Genomic DNA, 14,400 nt, shown 5'->3' with positions numbered 1-14,400 from the left:
AGCAGCAAGAACACAGAGGGAATGAAAGAGTGAGAGTAAAAGGAGGCCTAGAAGCGAAGACTGCATTCAGGATGAGGAAGAGGAAGGCAAAGGCAAGCCAATATTTCCCAATGAAATACAAAATGTAACTTTGGTGGACCATGTAATCAGTCATGACCTAAGCATGACTGAAGCTGGGCAGCAAGTCCAGCCAAATCTGAGCTGCTTCACAGTAGCCTCAGTTATCCAGGCCCATAGAGAAGAGAATAGGTAAGTAAACACTTGAGTGGTTTAACAGTACTGACTACAGTAATTACAGTATACCATAACTTTATGGTCTCTGTGGATATCTACAGTGTACCCTGTAATGCAGAAAAGTAAAATATTACAAAAGAAATATTAATAGAATACATACCTTGAACAAATAAGTTTGCCTCAGCAGTTTCACTCCCTTGAAGCATACAAGCTACTACTCCACTATTTTTAAGGGAAACTTCTGAAATGATAAGTTCCAAGATGAGGGAATCACCATTTGTGTAATTTCGGGAGGAGAAATGATCAAGTGTCTCAATAGGTCCAAAGTTCTCTATGACTGTTAGTACCAGGCGTGATCTCAGCATCCAGATGAGCACTCCCCAATTTCCAGTTAAGGTACAATTGAAACAAGCAGTGCCATTTTCAAGAACAGTTGCATTTTTTGGTCCTTGTAAAATCTTTTCACTCACTGGAAATAAAAATGGTGTAAATAAAAAAGTTAATAAAGGCATCTACACATGACATACTTTTCCCCATTTTAATACTACATTTTTTCAGAGAGTGTATAACACTTCTGTGTGACGTATGTGTATTCTGCTAGCATTTGTGTGCATTTCATTGGATATTACATAGTTCTAGCCTTTGATATTACATGATCTCATACTTTCTGCACTAGGAATTTTGCTAAATGTTAAACAGGGTTGTGAGAAAAAATAAATTGTCGCTATCAGGTTTTCAGTAGAATTGCATAGTGCATTCTGTAGAATCGTTTCATTTCTTGAAATGAAACATATAGGATTGTCAGGGAGAAAAAAATAAGTCTAAAGTGTAGTGTTTTTTTGTATTTCCAGTTTAAGACACTCACACGTGCAATCTACAGATGTGAAAATGTTATCTAAACTCAAACTACTTAAAGATTTAATCTGGATCATTTGCTTTAGTATTCTGTTTTATCATAATGAGCCAAATATAAATCTGACTTAGCGTTAACAGTGTCTCATTAAAGCATGTCATGACAAAATAAATAATGCTTCAAAACATCTGCAAATATATTTTCAAGAAATGGTTATATGTTTAATTCTTAAGCTTTGGTACAGCATCAATTCACAATCAAATCTATTAGGACAATCATCTTCTCAGAAATGTTTGTTCTGCCTGAACCTTCAAAATAATGAGTATTCCAACATGTAGGGAGCTGAAGGCTCAGATTATATATGGTAAGGTCAGTTTTTACGTTCCTCTTATCATAAAGACAATAAGTTAAAGTGAGTCCATGAGTAGCTGATAGGAAATCATTTTTCACTAGCAAGTACTTAAGTGCTCGTGTAATTTTGATAAAACACTCCTATTTATTCCTAAACACTTCTGCAACAGTAGCTCATAGAGACATGTGGCAAAGTGTAATGTAGTGTAATATACAGTAAGGAGACTGATCAATAACTACAGGAAAAATCTTTTCTCTCTCCAAAACTATCTGGTCACCTCTCTTCTCTGACATAGAGCTGTTGCCACCTTACTTGTAGCACTGAGTACCACTAGTATTGACATGAGATGAAACTTTAAACCTGCTGGAGCAGACTTCTGTTCTGTTTCCAAATACCACTACCAGCAAGGACCACTTTGTCTCTTTACCCCTAAACTTAGACATTCTTTGAAATAATCAGACACTGATGAATGATCAAGGATTACTTGCCTGTAAACAGTGGGGCCCTGCTGGCATCCCCATTAGGAATCCTTAGATTTACCTGACGTGAAGTTCCCAATACAGACTTCAAAGGGGATTACCACATATTACCCAAAATCTGGGAAATTAACTATACTTATGCCTTTTATGATAGCCCACCAGGCAGTTACTGGGAATTTCAGATCACATGCTTACATGAACTTTGGGTGGACCATGCCCTGAAAGATACTTTTATGTATTGGCACCATAGGAATAGATTTATGTCCATGACTATATTGTGAAAGCCTTGCAATCCATGTAGTGTCTTCTAACGTTGTTCAGTTTGCAGTGAATAAAGGCAGTGAGAATATGCCTATCATAAGTAGATGATTTACATCAAACACAAATGCAACAACAACATTTATTTACATAGTACATCTTTATACAAATTATGTAGCTTAAAGTGCTTTACAAGATGAAGAAAGAAAAAAGAAAAATATAAAAATAAAATTAGGCAATACTAAGCAACAAAGAATAGAGTAAGGTCCGATATACAAGAGGACAGAAAAACAAACAAAAAAAAAACTCCAGCGGTCTGGAGAAAAAACAAAATCTGCAGGGGCTCTGAGGCCACAAGACCACCCAGCCCCCACTAGGCATTCTACCTAACATAAATAATCTAAATCAATCCTCATGGTTTTCAGATTGAACGTGGAAAAGTTAGATGATGATGGACATCTGGCCTTCGATCCGTCAATGTAAGGACTGCATGGTAAATAGATAATTTACAAACAACAGCCACACTACTTTGCAGTTATGACCAGCAGAACACAGAGTATTCACTTTTCATGAGCCAGTGGTTATTTCATCATATAGATTTGGGTAACTGAGTACCATGAACCAATTCCCTACTTTGCTGTTGTGACTCCAGCTCCCCAAAAATGAGTCATTGACTCCCAAATCGAGGCCTAGGCTTTTCTAAGGTCTAGGGTTATGATTCAGGAAGGCTTATTGCCCTGACTTAAGTAAATTTCTTATGTAATTAACACTAGAATTACCAGAGCCTACGAAAAAACTCGTGGATCCGTCCCACTTTAAATCGCTTCTCACCTCTCCGTCAGCGTCTTTTGTCCTGTAAATGTGTGGATAAGCAGCAAACAGCAAGCAGCCCCCCACCCCGCACATCTCAGCTCAAGTCTGTTTGCCTGTGTGTCAGTTGCTTAGAGTTGTATAGAATGAGAAGTCAAGCAAAATAACACCTTTTATAAATACTATATTGTTATTTGGAACACATGCATTTCATGTGTGTTCCGTGTCTACAACGATCTATGTAAACACATCGTTAAAACAGAAATGTTTTTCATGTTTTAGTAATAATTGACAAAATGTAGACATGAAGTGTATAATGTGTGAAGCCTAAATTCCAAATATCAAAAAACACTTTCACAAACGGTACAAAAATAATAGAACAAATGCACTTCTATTCAAGAATATAACTGCAGAAAAAGAACTCACGTTAGGGTGTGACATTGACACACATTTGCTATGACTGCTTCGGTGGCACAACGGTATCAGCTGCTGACAGGTAATCAAAACATCACAGGTTCGATACCGGGTGAGTCAGTTTTGAGAAGTGAGCTGCTCTAATTCTTACTATTTTAGAAAAAAAAAAACATACATTTGATTCCAGTCTGTAACAGCCAGTGTAATTTATAATACTTGTAAAGGTTAGCTTTTTTTTTTTTCTTCAGTTTTATTCTCTCAGCCACATTCACAATCCTAGGTGAACACCCCCCCACCCCCACCCAAGCGCATTTGACACTGCTGGATTTCACATAGACGCTCTATAACAGAGGTAAACTCAAATCATGATGACAATTCTACATCGGATCACGAATGCACTTTTGCCAACGCTGTAGTTTGAATATGTACGTGGGAAGCTCTGCACTCTGCTTGTGACTTAAACACTGAATCTGGCTTTTATGTAAGTAACATATAAATGTTAATGTTTTGGGCACATGCGCCATCCTTACATACAAGGTCCTTTGTATGTAAGAGCCAGATGTAATGTTATTTACCTATTTACCTTTATTTAATTACTTATTTCCTACAGCGTAAAGTCACAAGTACAGTGCAGAGCTTCCCGTGTACATATACAAAGTATAGCGATGGCAAAAGTTCATTCTTGATCCAATGTAGAACCGTCATCATGATTTGAGTTTACCTCTGTGCGTTTATGTGAAAACTGCAGTGTCAAATATGGTGAAGCGTGGGATCATGAACGTGGCCGACAGAATAAAACTGATAAAAAAAAAAAAAAGCTAACCTTTACAAGTATCATAAATTACACCGGCTGTTACAGGCTGGAATCAAATGTATGTTTTTATTGCAAAATAGTAAGGATACGAGCAGCTCACTTCTCAAAACAGACTAGTCCGGGGCCGAACCCGTGAAGTTTTGATTACCAGTCAACAGTTGATACCATTGCACCACCAAAGAGGTCATAGCAAATGCGAGTCAATGTTGCACCCTAACGCAGGTTTTTTTTTCTGCAGTTATATTTTTGAATAAAAGTACATTTGTTCTGTTATATTTGTACCTTTTGTGAAAATGTTTCTTTGATATTTGGAATTCAGGCTTCACACATTATACACTTCATGTATACATTTTGTCAATTATTACTAAACATGTGTTTACATAGATCGTTGTAGACACGGAACACACATGAAATGCAAGTGTTCCAAATAACGATATAGTATTTATAAAAGCAATTTGTCATTTTGCTTGACTTCTCATTCTATGCAACTCTAAGCAACTGACACGCAGATAAACAGACTTGAGCTGAGAAAATTGTGCAAGGTGGGGGGATATGATAGCAGACTGCTTACTGTTTGGTGCTTATCAACACTTTTACAGGACAAAAGACGCTGACAGAGAGGTGTGAAGCAACTTAAGGTGGGATGGATCTACAAGTTTTTTTGTAGGCTCTGGTAATTCTAGTGTTATTGTTTTTGTTGCTTATTATGTCTCCATGTTTCTTTTATCCTTTTCACATCAAATTTTGTTCTTTGACATTGCTTACTTTAATTATTGGATTTACAGATTTTATTTTTTCTATGTGTAAAAGCATGTTCAACTATGCCCCTTTGTATGTTTAGAGTGGTACCCCTAGAGGCAGGACCACTCTGTGTCACTACTCCTGCGCCTCACTCTGGCCATTTAGGTTAGAGCCAAGATAGCTCAATTGTGGAGCACTGAACCTTTGTGAAGTTAGATGAGTACAGAGTTCCCCCCAGCTGCAGACTCTCCAACTGCAGTTTCAGTTACCCACTCTTTGAAAATATTAAATAAAAAAAAGACAAAAATTTAAAATTGATAAAATTAAATTAACCCCGCACCTGCATGGCTGAAATGTGTTGAACCGCATTCAGCATGAATGATCCCATTGTTCAGTGTTTTTCCTGTCATCCACTCCTGCCTTACCAACAGCCTCTCTATTACTGGGAGACATGCTATAGCATCTATGGGGTAAATGTTACCCACGCTCGCAGTATTGCTATAGATATAACTTTTCTTTTGTTCAATATGGCTCATCCACACTCTCAGTATTGCTATAGACATAACTTGGAACAAAGCACAAAAGTAATGATGTTGGCAATTCTGCTAAGCCAAAAAGAAGACATGAAGTCCCTTCTATAAGTGAGAAAATCAAAATTCAAAATTGAAAAAAAGAAAGCCGTATGCTGAAGTTGCCAGAATGTACAACAAGGATGAATCATAAATGTGTGAAGTGCTAAAAAACAACAGCGGAATTCATGTTATTGTTGCTTATGCTCTCAAGACTTTAAAATAAAGTATTAATGCATGCTTAACATATGGAACATGGCACAAAGCAGAACAGACTTAAAACAACCAATACATCATCTCTCAGACTTCAAAAATAGGCATGATGACTTGCTGGGAAGTGAAAATTAGTGCCAGCCTTAGATAGCAAAAAAGTCTATACTGAGATTAGGCAACTGAATATAAACATTTTGTGGTGAGATATGGGCAGAATACACACTAAAATCTTCCAAGCATCGAAAGTAACAACAAGAAACATTTAGTGCCAGGGCCATTTCCTAGCATAAGAAAGCTGAGAAACCACTTGCCATAGCCAATGGAGGAAACCCCAACTCAGACTGATAGATGGCATGAAAAGAGGTGAGGGACTCAAAATAAATATATTGCTTATGAGCCCCAAAATGGCTTAAACAGTCATCTTCAATGTCCCAGATCCAAAAGAGCAACCGAGAGTCTAAACTAACGTCAAACCTTTTGACATTTCTAAAGTTAAACATTCCGTGATACAGCATTCTGATTCCCATGCTTTATTTTATGAATCAGTTCTCTGTGTTGGTTTGTGATTACTGCTCGTTTTTAGTTATCTTGCAGTGATTCATTTTTTGCTGTTTGATTTTTACGATAGTGACCTTAATTTGTTACTTGACACTGATTGTTTTATTTCCTTTTGGCTCATTTCTGCTTTGAAATTCTTAAACTCTTCCTCCCTCACTACTCTTTGTTTCTCTGACAGCCTTTGTAAAAGTATATATAATGAATGCATTCCATCTGCATCCGCTCTGTAAATTGTGGGAGTAGCATATACAGGGCTCAGTCTGAAATAAGGAATTGCTGTAAGTGGATGCAGGAGAGGTATGAAAATATAAAGAATGCCTTTATGCCTGCATAGAATATACAAGCAAAGGTTCAGATCAGCAAGACCTACAGCAGGGCTCTTCAACTGGGGGCCCGTGAGCCACGACCTGCTTGTAAAAAAAATGATCAGGCCTATTAAAATGCATTTATCATCGCAGATTATCTTGTTTCTGCACTGATTTCAAATTCCTTGAATAGAACACGGCTTGTTCTCTTTGCTCCTCACCTTGCTGTCACGTTTAGAGGCCTCTGACCTACAGCCTCAAGGAAGGAATCTTTTTCTTCTGAAATGACCACCATACTGTTTTATTGTTTCTATTTCTTCTTTTGACTTATTGATTGACAATTCCGTTTGAAATAAAATTTACAACTATTAGTTTTATAATAATGTATTTCTGATCAGCATAACAAATATTGTACAAATCAAGATAACCAAGTGAGACATGCAATCTAAGCACACATATTTCACATACCATTTGCTTCATATTTGTATATTATCATGCAAAAGTATTAACCTTTCATAAAACAGAAAAAGTAAAAAAGACAACATTGGTTGTAACAGTACCTGATACTGTCCTAATTTTAAGAAAGTCTCTTTCAAATGAAAAATAAAATAAATGAATCAGTCTTGGCCGTATACAATATGCAGAGAATATTTAAAAAGTATTAGGTTTAATAAGCAAACTAACTAACTAGAAACCCAGGACACTGGATCTATGAAGCAGCGGCACTAACCAATGCACTACCATGCCATCCTTTATTAAGAAAGTGGGACATAAGAATATTTTATCACCGGTATTTGGAACAGAAACAGATTCAGAAAAGAGTGTATACAGCTATTAGCAAAATATAAGTCAAACATTGTAGTAAAGACAGGAACTCAGGTGAATTGTTGGGGTGCCAACTAGGCCACCCCATTTACTCAGAAAAGGTTGAAACAAAATAACAAGTGTTTAATTGTGCAAAAAATGACCATAAATACCTATAGCTGCTGGCTAAAATTATGTCTATATCAGTCAGATATGTAGTTCGGAGCTTTGTCTTGCAGGATTTTCATCTTCCAAATGAGACAACTACTCTTGATAGCACCCTGTCCTTATAGTTCCTGGACCAGAAGGGGTGGAGTAAGTTGCCCTCACTGGGCAGCTTCCCAGACATGCAGGTGGGAAATGAAACAAGGTGGTTAGAGATCGAGTCCCCTTGTGTTCCAGGTTGGTAGTGCTTATCTTTGACAAGCCAAGCAGGGAAGCCTATGAAGCGCATGCATAACAACATATAATGTTATCTTTGGAAAAAGATTAATAATTGCTGTCAGAAAATATTGATTGTTCAGATTGCACTAAAAAGTAAATGCAAGTCTGTCATATATTTATTATTAACTATTTTACCTACTTCACCATCTGAAAATACCAATCTGGCAACTGTAAAGTAAACTTAAAGTTATAATATAAAGTCGTCATGTTATTTATATATATTGTAAGGTTTCTAAACTCTTTTGTGACTCCCCCAACGGGATGACACTCCGAAGAGCATCCTGAAGCACAATCGCTGCGTCTGTGGAAGACAGCTTATCTGTTGCCAGGGCAACAGCAGGCTCCCAGCGCTGCAGCAGCTCTCCGCAAAAGCAAATCCGCACTGACCCCAGTCGTGCTATAAGTGGTGTCATCGATGGGTGATGCATAGAACATTATTAATGCAGGGAACAGTAGAACAGTATTACTTGGCCACTAACCTGGCCACGACCTTGCCGGATTACTTTGTCTGTGTATAGGAGAGTAGTAGATCCTGCTCCAATAAATAACCGTGCTGTTCCTGTTTCAAGCAGAATAAAGTTGGTTTTGCTAAAGTACTGAGACTCAGCCTCGCGTTTTGGGGTGCCATGACCATAGAAATTGAAAAGAAAATGGCTGTCATCCTAAAACATTCCATTCTAATCATCAGATTTCAGCCAAGATGAAGATATTTTATCCTAACAAAAGTCATCTTACTATGAAACAAATTATTTTGTTAAATGGTAAATTCACCCATTAGGATCACAAAATTGACATAAAACCTACCTGTTTGCTGAACCAGCCTGGCATATAAGGCAGCAACCATCAATGAACGGAATGCAAACCTGTCAGAAAGACTTGACTTTGACCTAAATTGTCCTCTGGACTTCTTGAGGTCAAGCCGTTGAGCAGTGTTTTAAAGAGTAAAGTGCTTTTTTAGGTCCTTCACTTAAACTAAATTTGGCATTTTTTATAGTCTTTCATTCTCATAAACACTGGTTTAGCTACAAAGAGAGGACAAGGAAGTGATCATTTTTTTTATTCCTAAGAGGTTTCAAAGCATCATTTTGCTTTTTTCACATATTTTTTCAGTAACTGAAAAACAGCCCACATGGAAATTCAAGCGTTCAGACAAACCAGCAATTTTGCAAAGCATCTGAGTAAGCATCATGAGCAATTTAACAATCCTCTTTATTTTATTTCTGAATTGGAACCAACATTTATTTTTTTCTGGATAACAATTTCCAGCAGATTAAACAAAATAAGAGTGATCTGATGAGTTGACATTGAAAACTGACAATGGGAATTTCAGAGGACTTTTCTCAGTTCAGCTGCATTTCATGTCTAGTAAGGATATAAGTTTTATGTTGCTATTTCCAAAAAAAACAACAGAAACAACAACATCATGCATAAACATTTAGAAATAGGCTGGCCTGGGGTTTGTACACTTCTGCCTCATGGGTCCAGCATTGCACACCATTGTCCATGTGGAGTTCTCCATGTGCCTTCATGGTTGTTTCCTCTGGGTACTCTGGTTTCCCTCTGTTATCCCCAAAGATGTAATGACTGGATTAATGACAGATTTTAAATAGGCCCTTGTGTTGGGTGTTTTTTTCATGAATGTGCTGTGTTATTATGTCTTGGGCTGTTTTTGTATCTTGCACAATTCAGGTTCCTACTCCTGGAACCTAATCCAGAATTGGATTAACTGGCTATTAGAATGATTTTTTATCCCACATATTACCGTTTTTCCCAATTGCTTAAAATCATTTCACTGAAATTGCCCTCATTCTTTCAAAAGTTTAAACAATATTATATCTCACTCATCTGAGCAAATCCCAGACTTCCAGCCTAAAACCAGTCAACTCAGAACCATTCACTCTGTCACTTAAAGCAAACATTTCACTCAGATGACACACACAAGCAATCAAAAATGATCACACACATATACAATGACCACAAGACAAAACTAGGATCAATTCAGAACACTACTCTAAAAACTTGATACAACCAGGAACCATATATGTCAAACTTATCAACATTTCTGTTGAAAGTACTCAACATACAATAATAACAGTGTATAGATGCATCATATGCATGACCAACTTTCATATTTTAACTTTCCTCAAATGCCCTGCTCCAAATGCAACAGTATGTAAGCACATGCACAACAGAAGAAAAAAAGTTATATACATGTTGTAAAACTAAAATAAAGTTACAGTAAATAAAAAAAGTCCATAACAACAACAAAAAACTGTAAGAAATATACATAAAGTTCATGAATAATTTCTGCCAAATACTGTACATTACTGGCATTATTGATCAGCATCATGGGTCGGGCCACAAAGCCACATCAGTGTCACACAAGTTGTTTGCTCTTCTAAGGCAGCGAGAGAAATATACTTGGCTGTGTCTCATTCAGGCTTGGATGGACTCTAAAGTGATATCCCACAGGCTTCCTCCATGGCCCACAGAAGAATCCCTGCACCATAAGTATTCTGGTCATAAACCTTCTACTGCCATTCTGAGAAGAATTGGGAATATGCTGGTTAGAACAAATTGGAAAACCTGTGATGATAATTGAATCAGTTATGTACGTCTACAGCTCGTTGAAAGCTGACATTGTTCCAGATTACAATGTATTGTGACAACTCTGCCCTTCCAGCCTCATTTTGTGTTGTCACTCAACATTCTCAAAAAGGTGATCTAGGAAATTCAACAGATGTGCTGTGTTGTAAGGGCCCTGAATGGCATGGTGGTGGAGAACTCCATGTTAACTTATAGCAGTACACATGGTCACATCGCCTTTCTGCTGCCCAGGGATTTTCACTATAGCACGCTACCCAATAATGCTGTGGCCCCTTCTCCTTCTTTTAGTGATTGTTGGGGCACCAGTGTTGTGGGGTTCAAAATCTGAAGATTTCTGTCTATATTTTCATTATATTTTGCCCAAGACAGCACTAGATGAACTTAAACTCAGGACAAATCAAAGCATATCCTCTTCCCAATTGTACCTTACTTTTAAAACTGCTGTAAAGACAAAAAGAGGAAGACATGACATTGCCTCAGGCTGTCAATTACTTTATAATCTGAGAAAGGATGGACATCTGGGACAAGTTGCTAAATGGGTTTACAGCCTGGGAAAGGAAGACATGCTAGTAGGTACTAAGCAACAACAAAAAGTTTTATTATTTGGGGTAAACGGACAAGTGAATTCATTCATCATATTGACAGCCAGCACATTGAAATATTTAACAATCATATCTTGCGAACCCCCCGGGTAGAATTTTATAATGCCTTGTCTAAAGAGCGGCATCAGGAGAAGAGAACAGAATGACATCAGAGGAGGGTGAGAGTGATGTCAGAAGAGGGCGGCAGCAACATGCGTCCGTTTCCATCTGATCGTCGGCAAAGCATCTCATGAACAACTACGAGTGCTAGATCAGCAGCCACCTGCGACATTCATCCTTGTCATCTTTTAATTTTTCGTAAGCTTTTTCCAAAGACTATATATATCCAGACTTTACTATCCACATTTTCTTTTATAATTTTCTCTACTGGTATTATTATTCATGTAATAAATACCATACTATTTTTAACTTTCTATGCTTTGTCTTAATGTCTAGAGTGATTGAAGTAATAAGGTTGATTTCTTTGAGCACCAGGTGCAGCTGGAGGTTTGCCATTACCTCTGTGCTGCGAGGTTTATTAAGGCTGTGGGTGAGAGCTCCACCCAATAGAAGGAAACAGTAGGTAAAGTAAGGCACTCATGGCTGATAAATAGCCTATAGTCAAGGATGTTGAGCCTTTGTATGTATGAATATATTCATGGAGTCCAAAAGTAAAATTTAGATCTGTGATATAGTTAAAACATTGTATTTTATTCATGTTGATAATAAGTCTCTTGATGTGCTGAGAGAGTGACAAGCTGTGTTATTCCTAAGGCACTTGTGTGGTTTAAAGTGTTAGAGGCTGACCAGCTGTGTGTGTGTGTCATTCATGGGCCACTGTTGTGGTTAGGGTATGTGTGTATATGTATGTACTGTATGTGTGTGAAAATCTTAAGGTGCGACAGCAGACCAACCCGGTAATGAGCCTGATGAGTACACTTACCCCTAGATACTTATCCCTCCTTAGTCATGAGGCGCCGTAGTGAGTGGCAGCCTTTCCAGCAGCTCCATGTACGACTTTATATTTATACCTTTTTCTCTATCTCTATGATCACTACCAATATTTTTTATGTGAATTCGTTTCCTGGACACTTTTTACTACTTGGACATGGATTTTTTACACGCCGAGACTCATCTATTCAGGTAGTCAACTTCTAGAACTGAAAACAAAAGCCCATGACGGTGTGGTTCCCTATTTACCTGACGAAGTAAGAAGACTGTATCGTGGCAGCAGAGCCGGCACTAAGCTAAAGGCTAAGCGGCTAGTGAGGAAGTGGCGATACAAGCCTTCAGTGCCTTCTGTGATCCTGGGAAATGTGAACTCACTACCAAATAAGATTGACGAACTGGCTGTGTTGGTGAAAAATGACAGGACCTACAAAGAATGCAATTTGTTGTGTTTTTGCAAAACATGGCTAACGACTAGCATCCCAGATGCTAACGCAGAGCTACCCAGGTTTAGTACAGTTAGAGCGGACAAAGATGCAAATACCTGCAGGAAGTAGAAAGGAGCTCACTCTCTATGTGAATACAAGATGGTGCAACCCTGGACATGTAAACGTCAAAATCTCCACTTGCTGCAGGGACATTGAACTGCTGCCCAGAGAGTTTGGACACGTCATTGTTGTTATTGTTTACATCCCTGCTTGCGCGGACGTGGAGATAGCGGGTGATATCATCCACTCCGTTGTTGCTAATCTACAAACACAGCACAATAAGGCGCTTGTGCTAATATCTGCAGACTTTAACCATGTGACGCTGGACAAAACATTACCTGTCTTCTCCCAGTATGTGGATTGTAACACCCGGGGAAATGGGACTATTGACCTACTGTATGCAAACGTTAAAGATGCATACAGCGCCAACCTGCTGCCTGCGCTTGGGAAAGCAGATCATAACCTGGTTCTGCTTCAGTCTCACTGCAAACCAAGAGTGAAGGAGCTACCTACAACAACACACGCTCATTCAGGAAGTGGTCTCCTGAGGCAGAACAGGCTCCGACTGCTTTAGAACTACAGACTGGGATATCCTGCAGGGGTCACATGGTGAGAACATTGAGGAAGATGTTGACTGTGGTACTGACTACATCAACTTCTGTATGGACATTGTAGTTCCAGTAAGAAGAGTATGCTGCTATGCTAATAACAAGCCATGGATTACAAGTAACATCAAGAGCCTATTGAGCCAGAAAAAAGTGCTTTTAAAGGCGGTGATCAGCATGAGTTCAAGCGCATGCAGAAATCCAGCTCAGGTTGGTGAAGGAGCAGTACAGGAGAAAGCTGGAGCAAAAGTTGCAGAATAACAGCATGAAGGAAGTGTGGGATGGGTTGAAGATCATCACTGGCTGCAGCTCAAAGTGGGGTGCCACCATCGAGAGAGATGTGGAGAGAGCAAACCTGATGAACAACTTCTTTAACAGGTTTGACTACCCTAACCCACCCTCACCTCAGAGTATTGCATCTTCCACCCATCCTTCTGCTGATACCAGCATAGGAAAGTTTCCCCCACCCACAATTACAGTAGCCCAGGTGAGCAGAGAGCTGAGGAGACTTCGTGCCAGTCATGGAGTATCGCTACGACTGTTGAAGGCCTGTGCATTGGAGCTGGGGAGTCCTCTACAGTGCATCTTCAACCTAAGCCTGGAACAGGGGAGAGTCCCGAGGCTTTAGAAAACATCTTGCATCACCCCAGTCCCAAAGGTATCATATTCCGGTGAGCTGAATGACTTCCAGCCTGTTGCTCTGATGTCATATGTGATGAAGACCATGGAGCAGCTGCTGCTTCACCACCTGAGGCCACAGGTCCGCTGTGCCCTCGACCCTCTGCAGTTCACATACCAGGAGAAGGTGGGAGTGGAGGATGCCATCGTCTGTATGATACACCGATTCCTCTCCCACTTGGACAGAGGCAGTGGTGCTGTGAGAATTATGTTTCTGGACTTCTCTAGTGCCTTCAACACCATCCAACCTCAGCTCCTTAGTGACGAGCTGACAGAGATGGGAGTAGATTAATACCTGGTGGCATGGATCGTGGACTTACAAACAGACCTCAGTATGTGCATCTCAGGAACTGCAGGTCTGACATTGTGGTCAGCAGCACAGGAGTGCCGTAGGGGACAGTGCTTTCTCCGGTCCTGTTCAGCCTATATACATCAGACTTCCAATACAACTTGGAGTACTGCCATGTGCAAAAGTTTACTTACGACACTGCTATCGTGGGCTGCATCAGGAATGAGGAGGAGTATAGGAACCTAATCAAGGACTTTGTTAAATGGTATGACTCAAACCACCTACACCTGAACACCAGCAAAACCAAGGAGTTGGTGGTGAATTTTAAGAGGACCAGACCCCTCATGGACCCCGTG

The 14,400-nt window shown here is 39.2% G+C and overlaps 1 protein-coding gene across 2 annotated transcripts in view; it reads right to left on the bottom strand.

The window, feature by feature from the left end:
• Nucleotides 1–14,400, bottom strand: part of LOC120523292 (immunoglobulin superfamily member 5-like) — a 207,799-nt gene that overhangs the window by 130,982 nt on the left and 62,417 nt on the right. Inside the window, exon 3 of one of the 2 annotated variants that reach the window (XM_039744494.1) lies at nucleotides 395–703. The exons of the other annotated variant lie outside the window; for it this stretch is intronic. Within the exon in view, the coding sequence (XP_039600428.1) occupies nucleotides 395–703 (309 nt within the window). The remainder of the gene's footprint in view (nucleotides 1–394; nucleotides 704–14,400) is intronic. 2 annotated transcript variants of the gene reach the window in all.

This window comes from Polypterus senegalus, chromosome 2 (assembly GCF_016835505.1).
Source record: "Polypterus senegalus isolate Bchr_013 chromosome 2, ASM1683550v1, whole genome shotgun sequence".
NCBI lineage: Eukaryota > Metazoa > Chordata > Cladistia > Polypteriformes > Polypteridae > Polypterus > Polypterus senegalus.
Note: the sequence above shows the minus strand (reverse complement) of the source record. Positions and strands in the feature narration are given on the sequence as shown.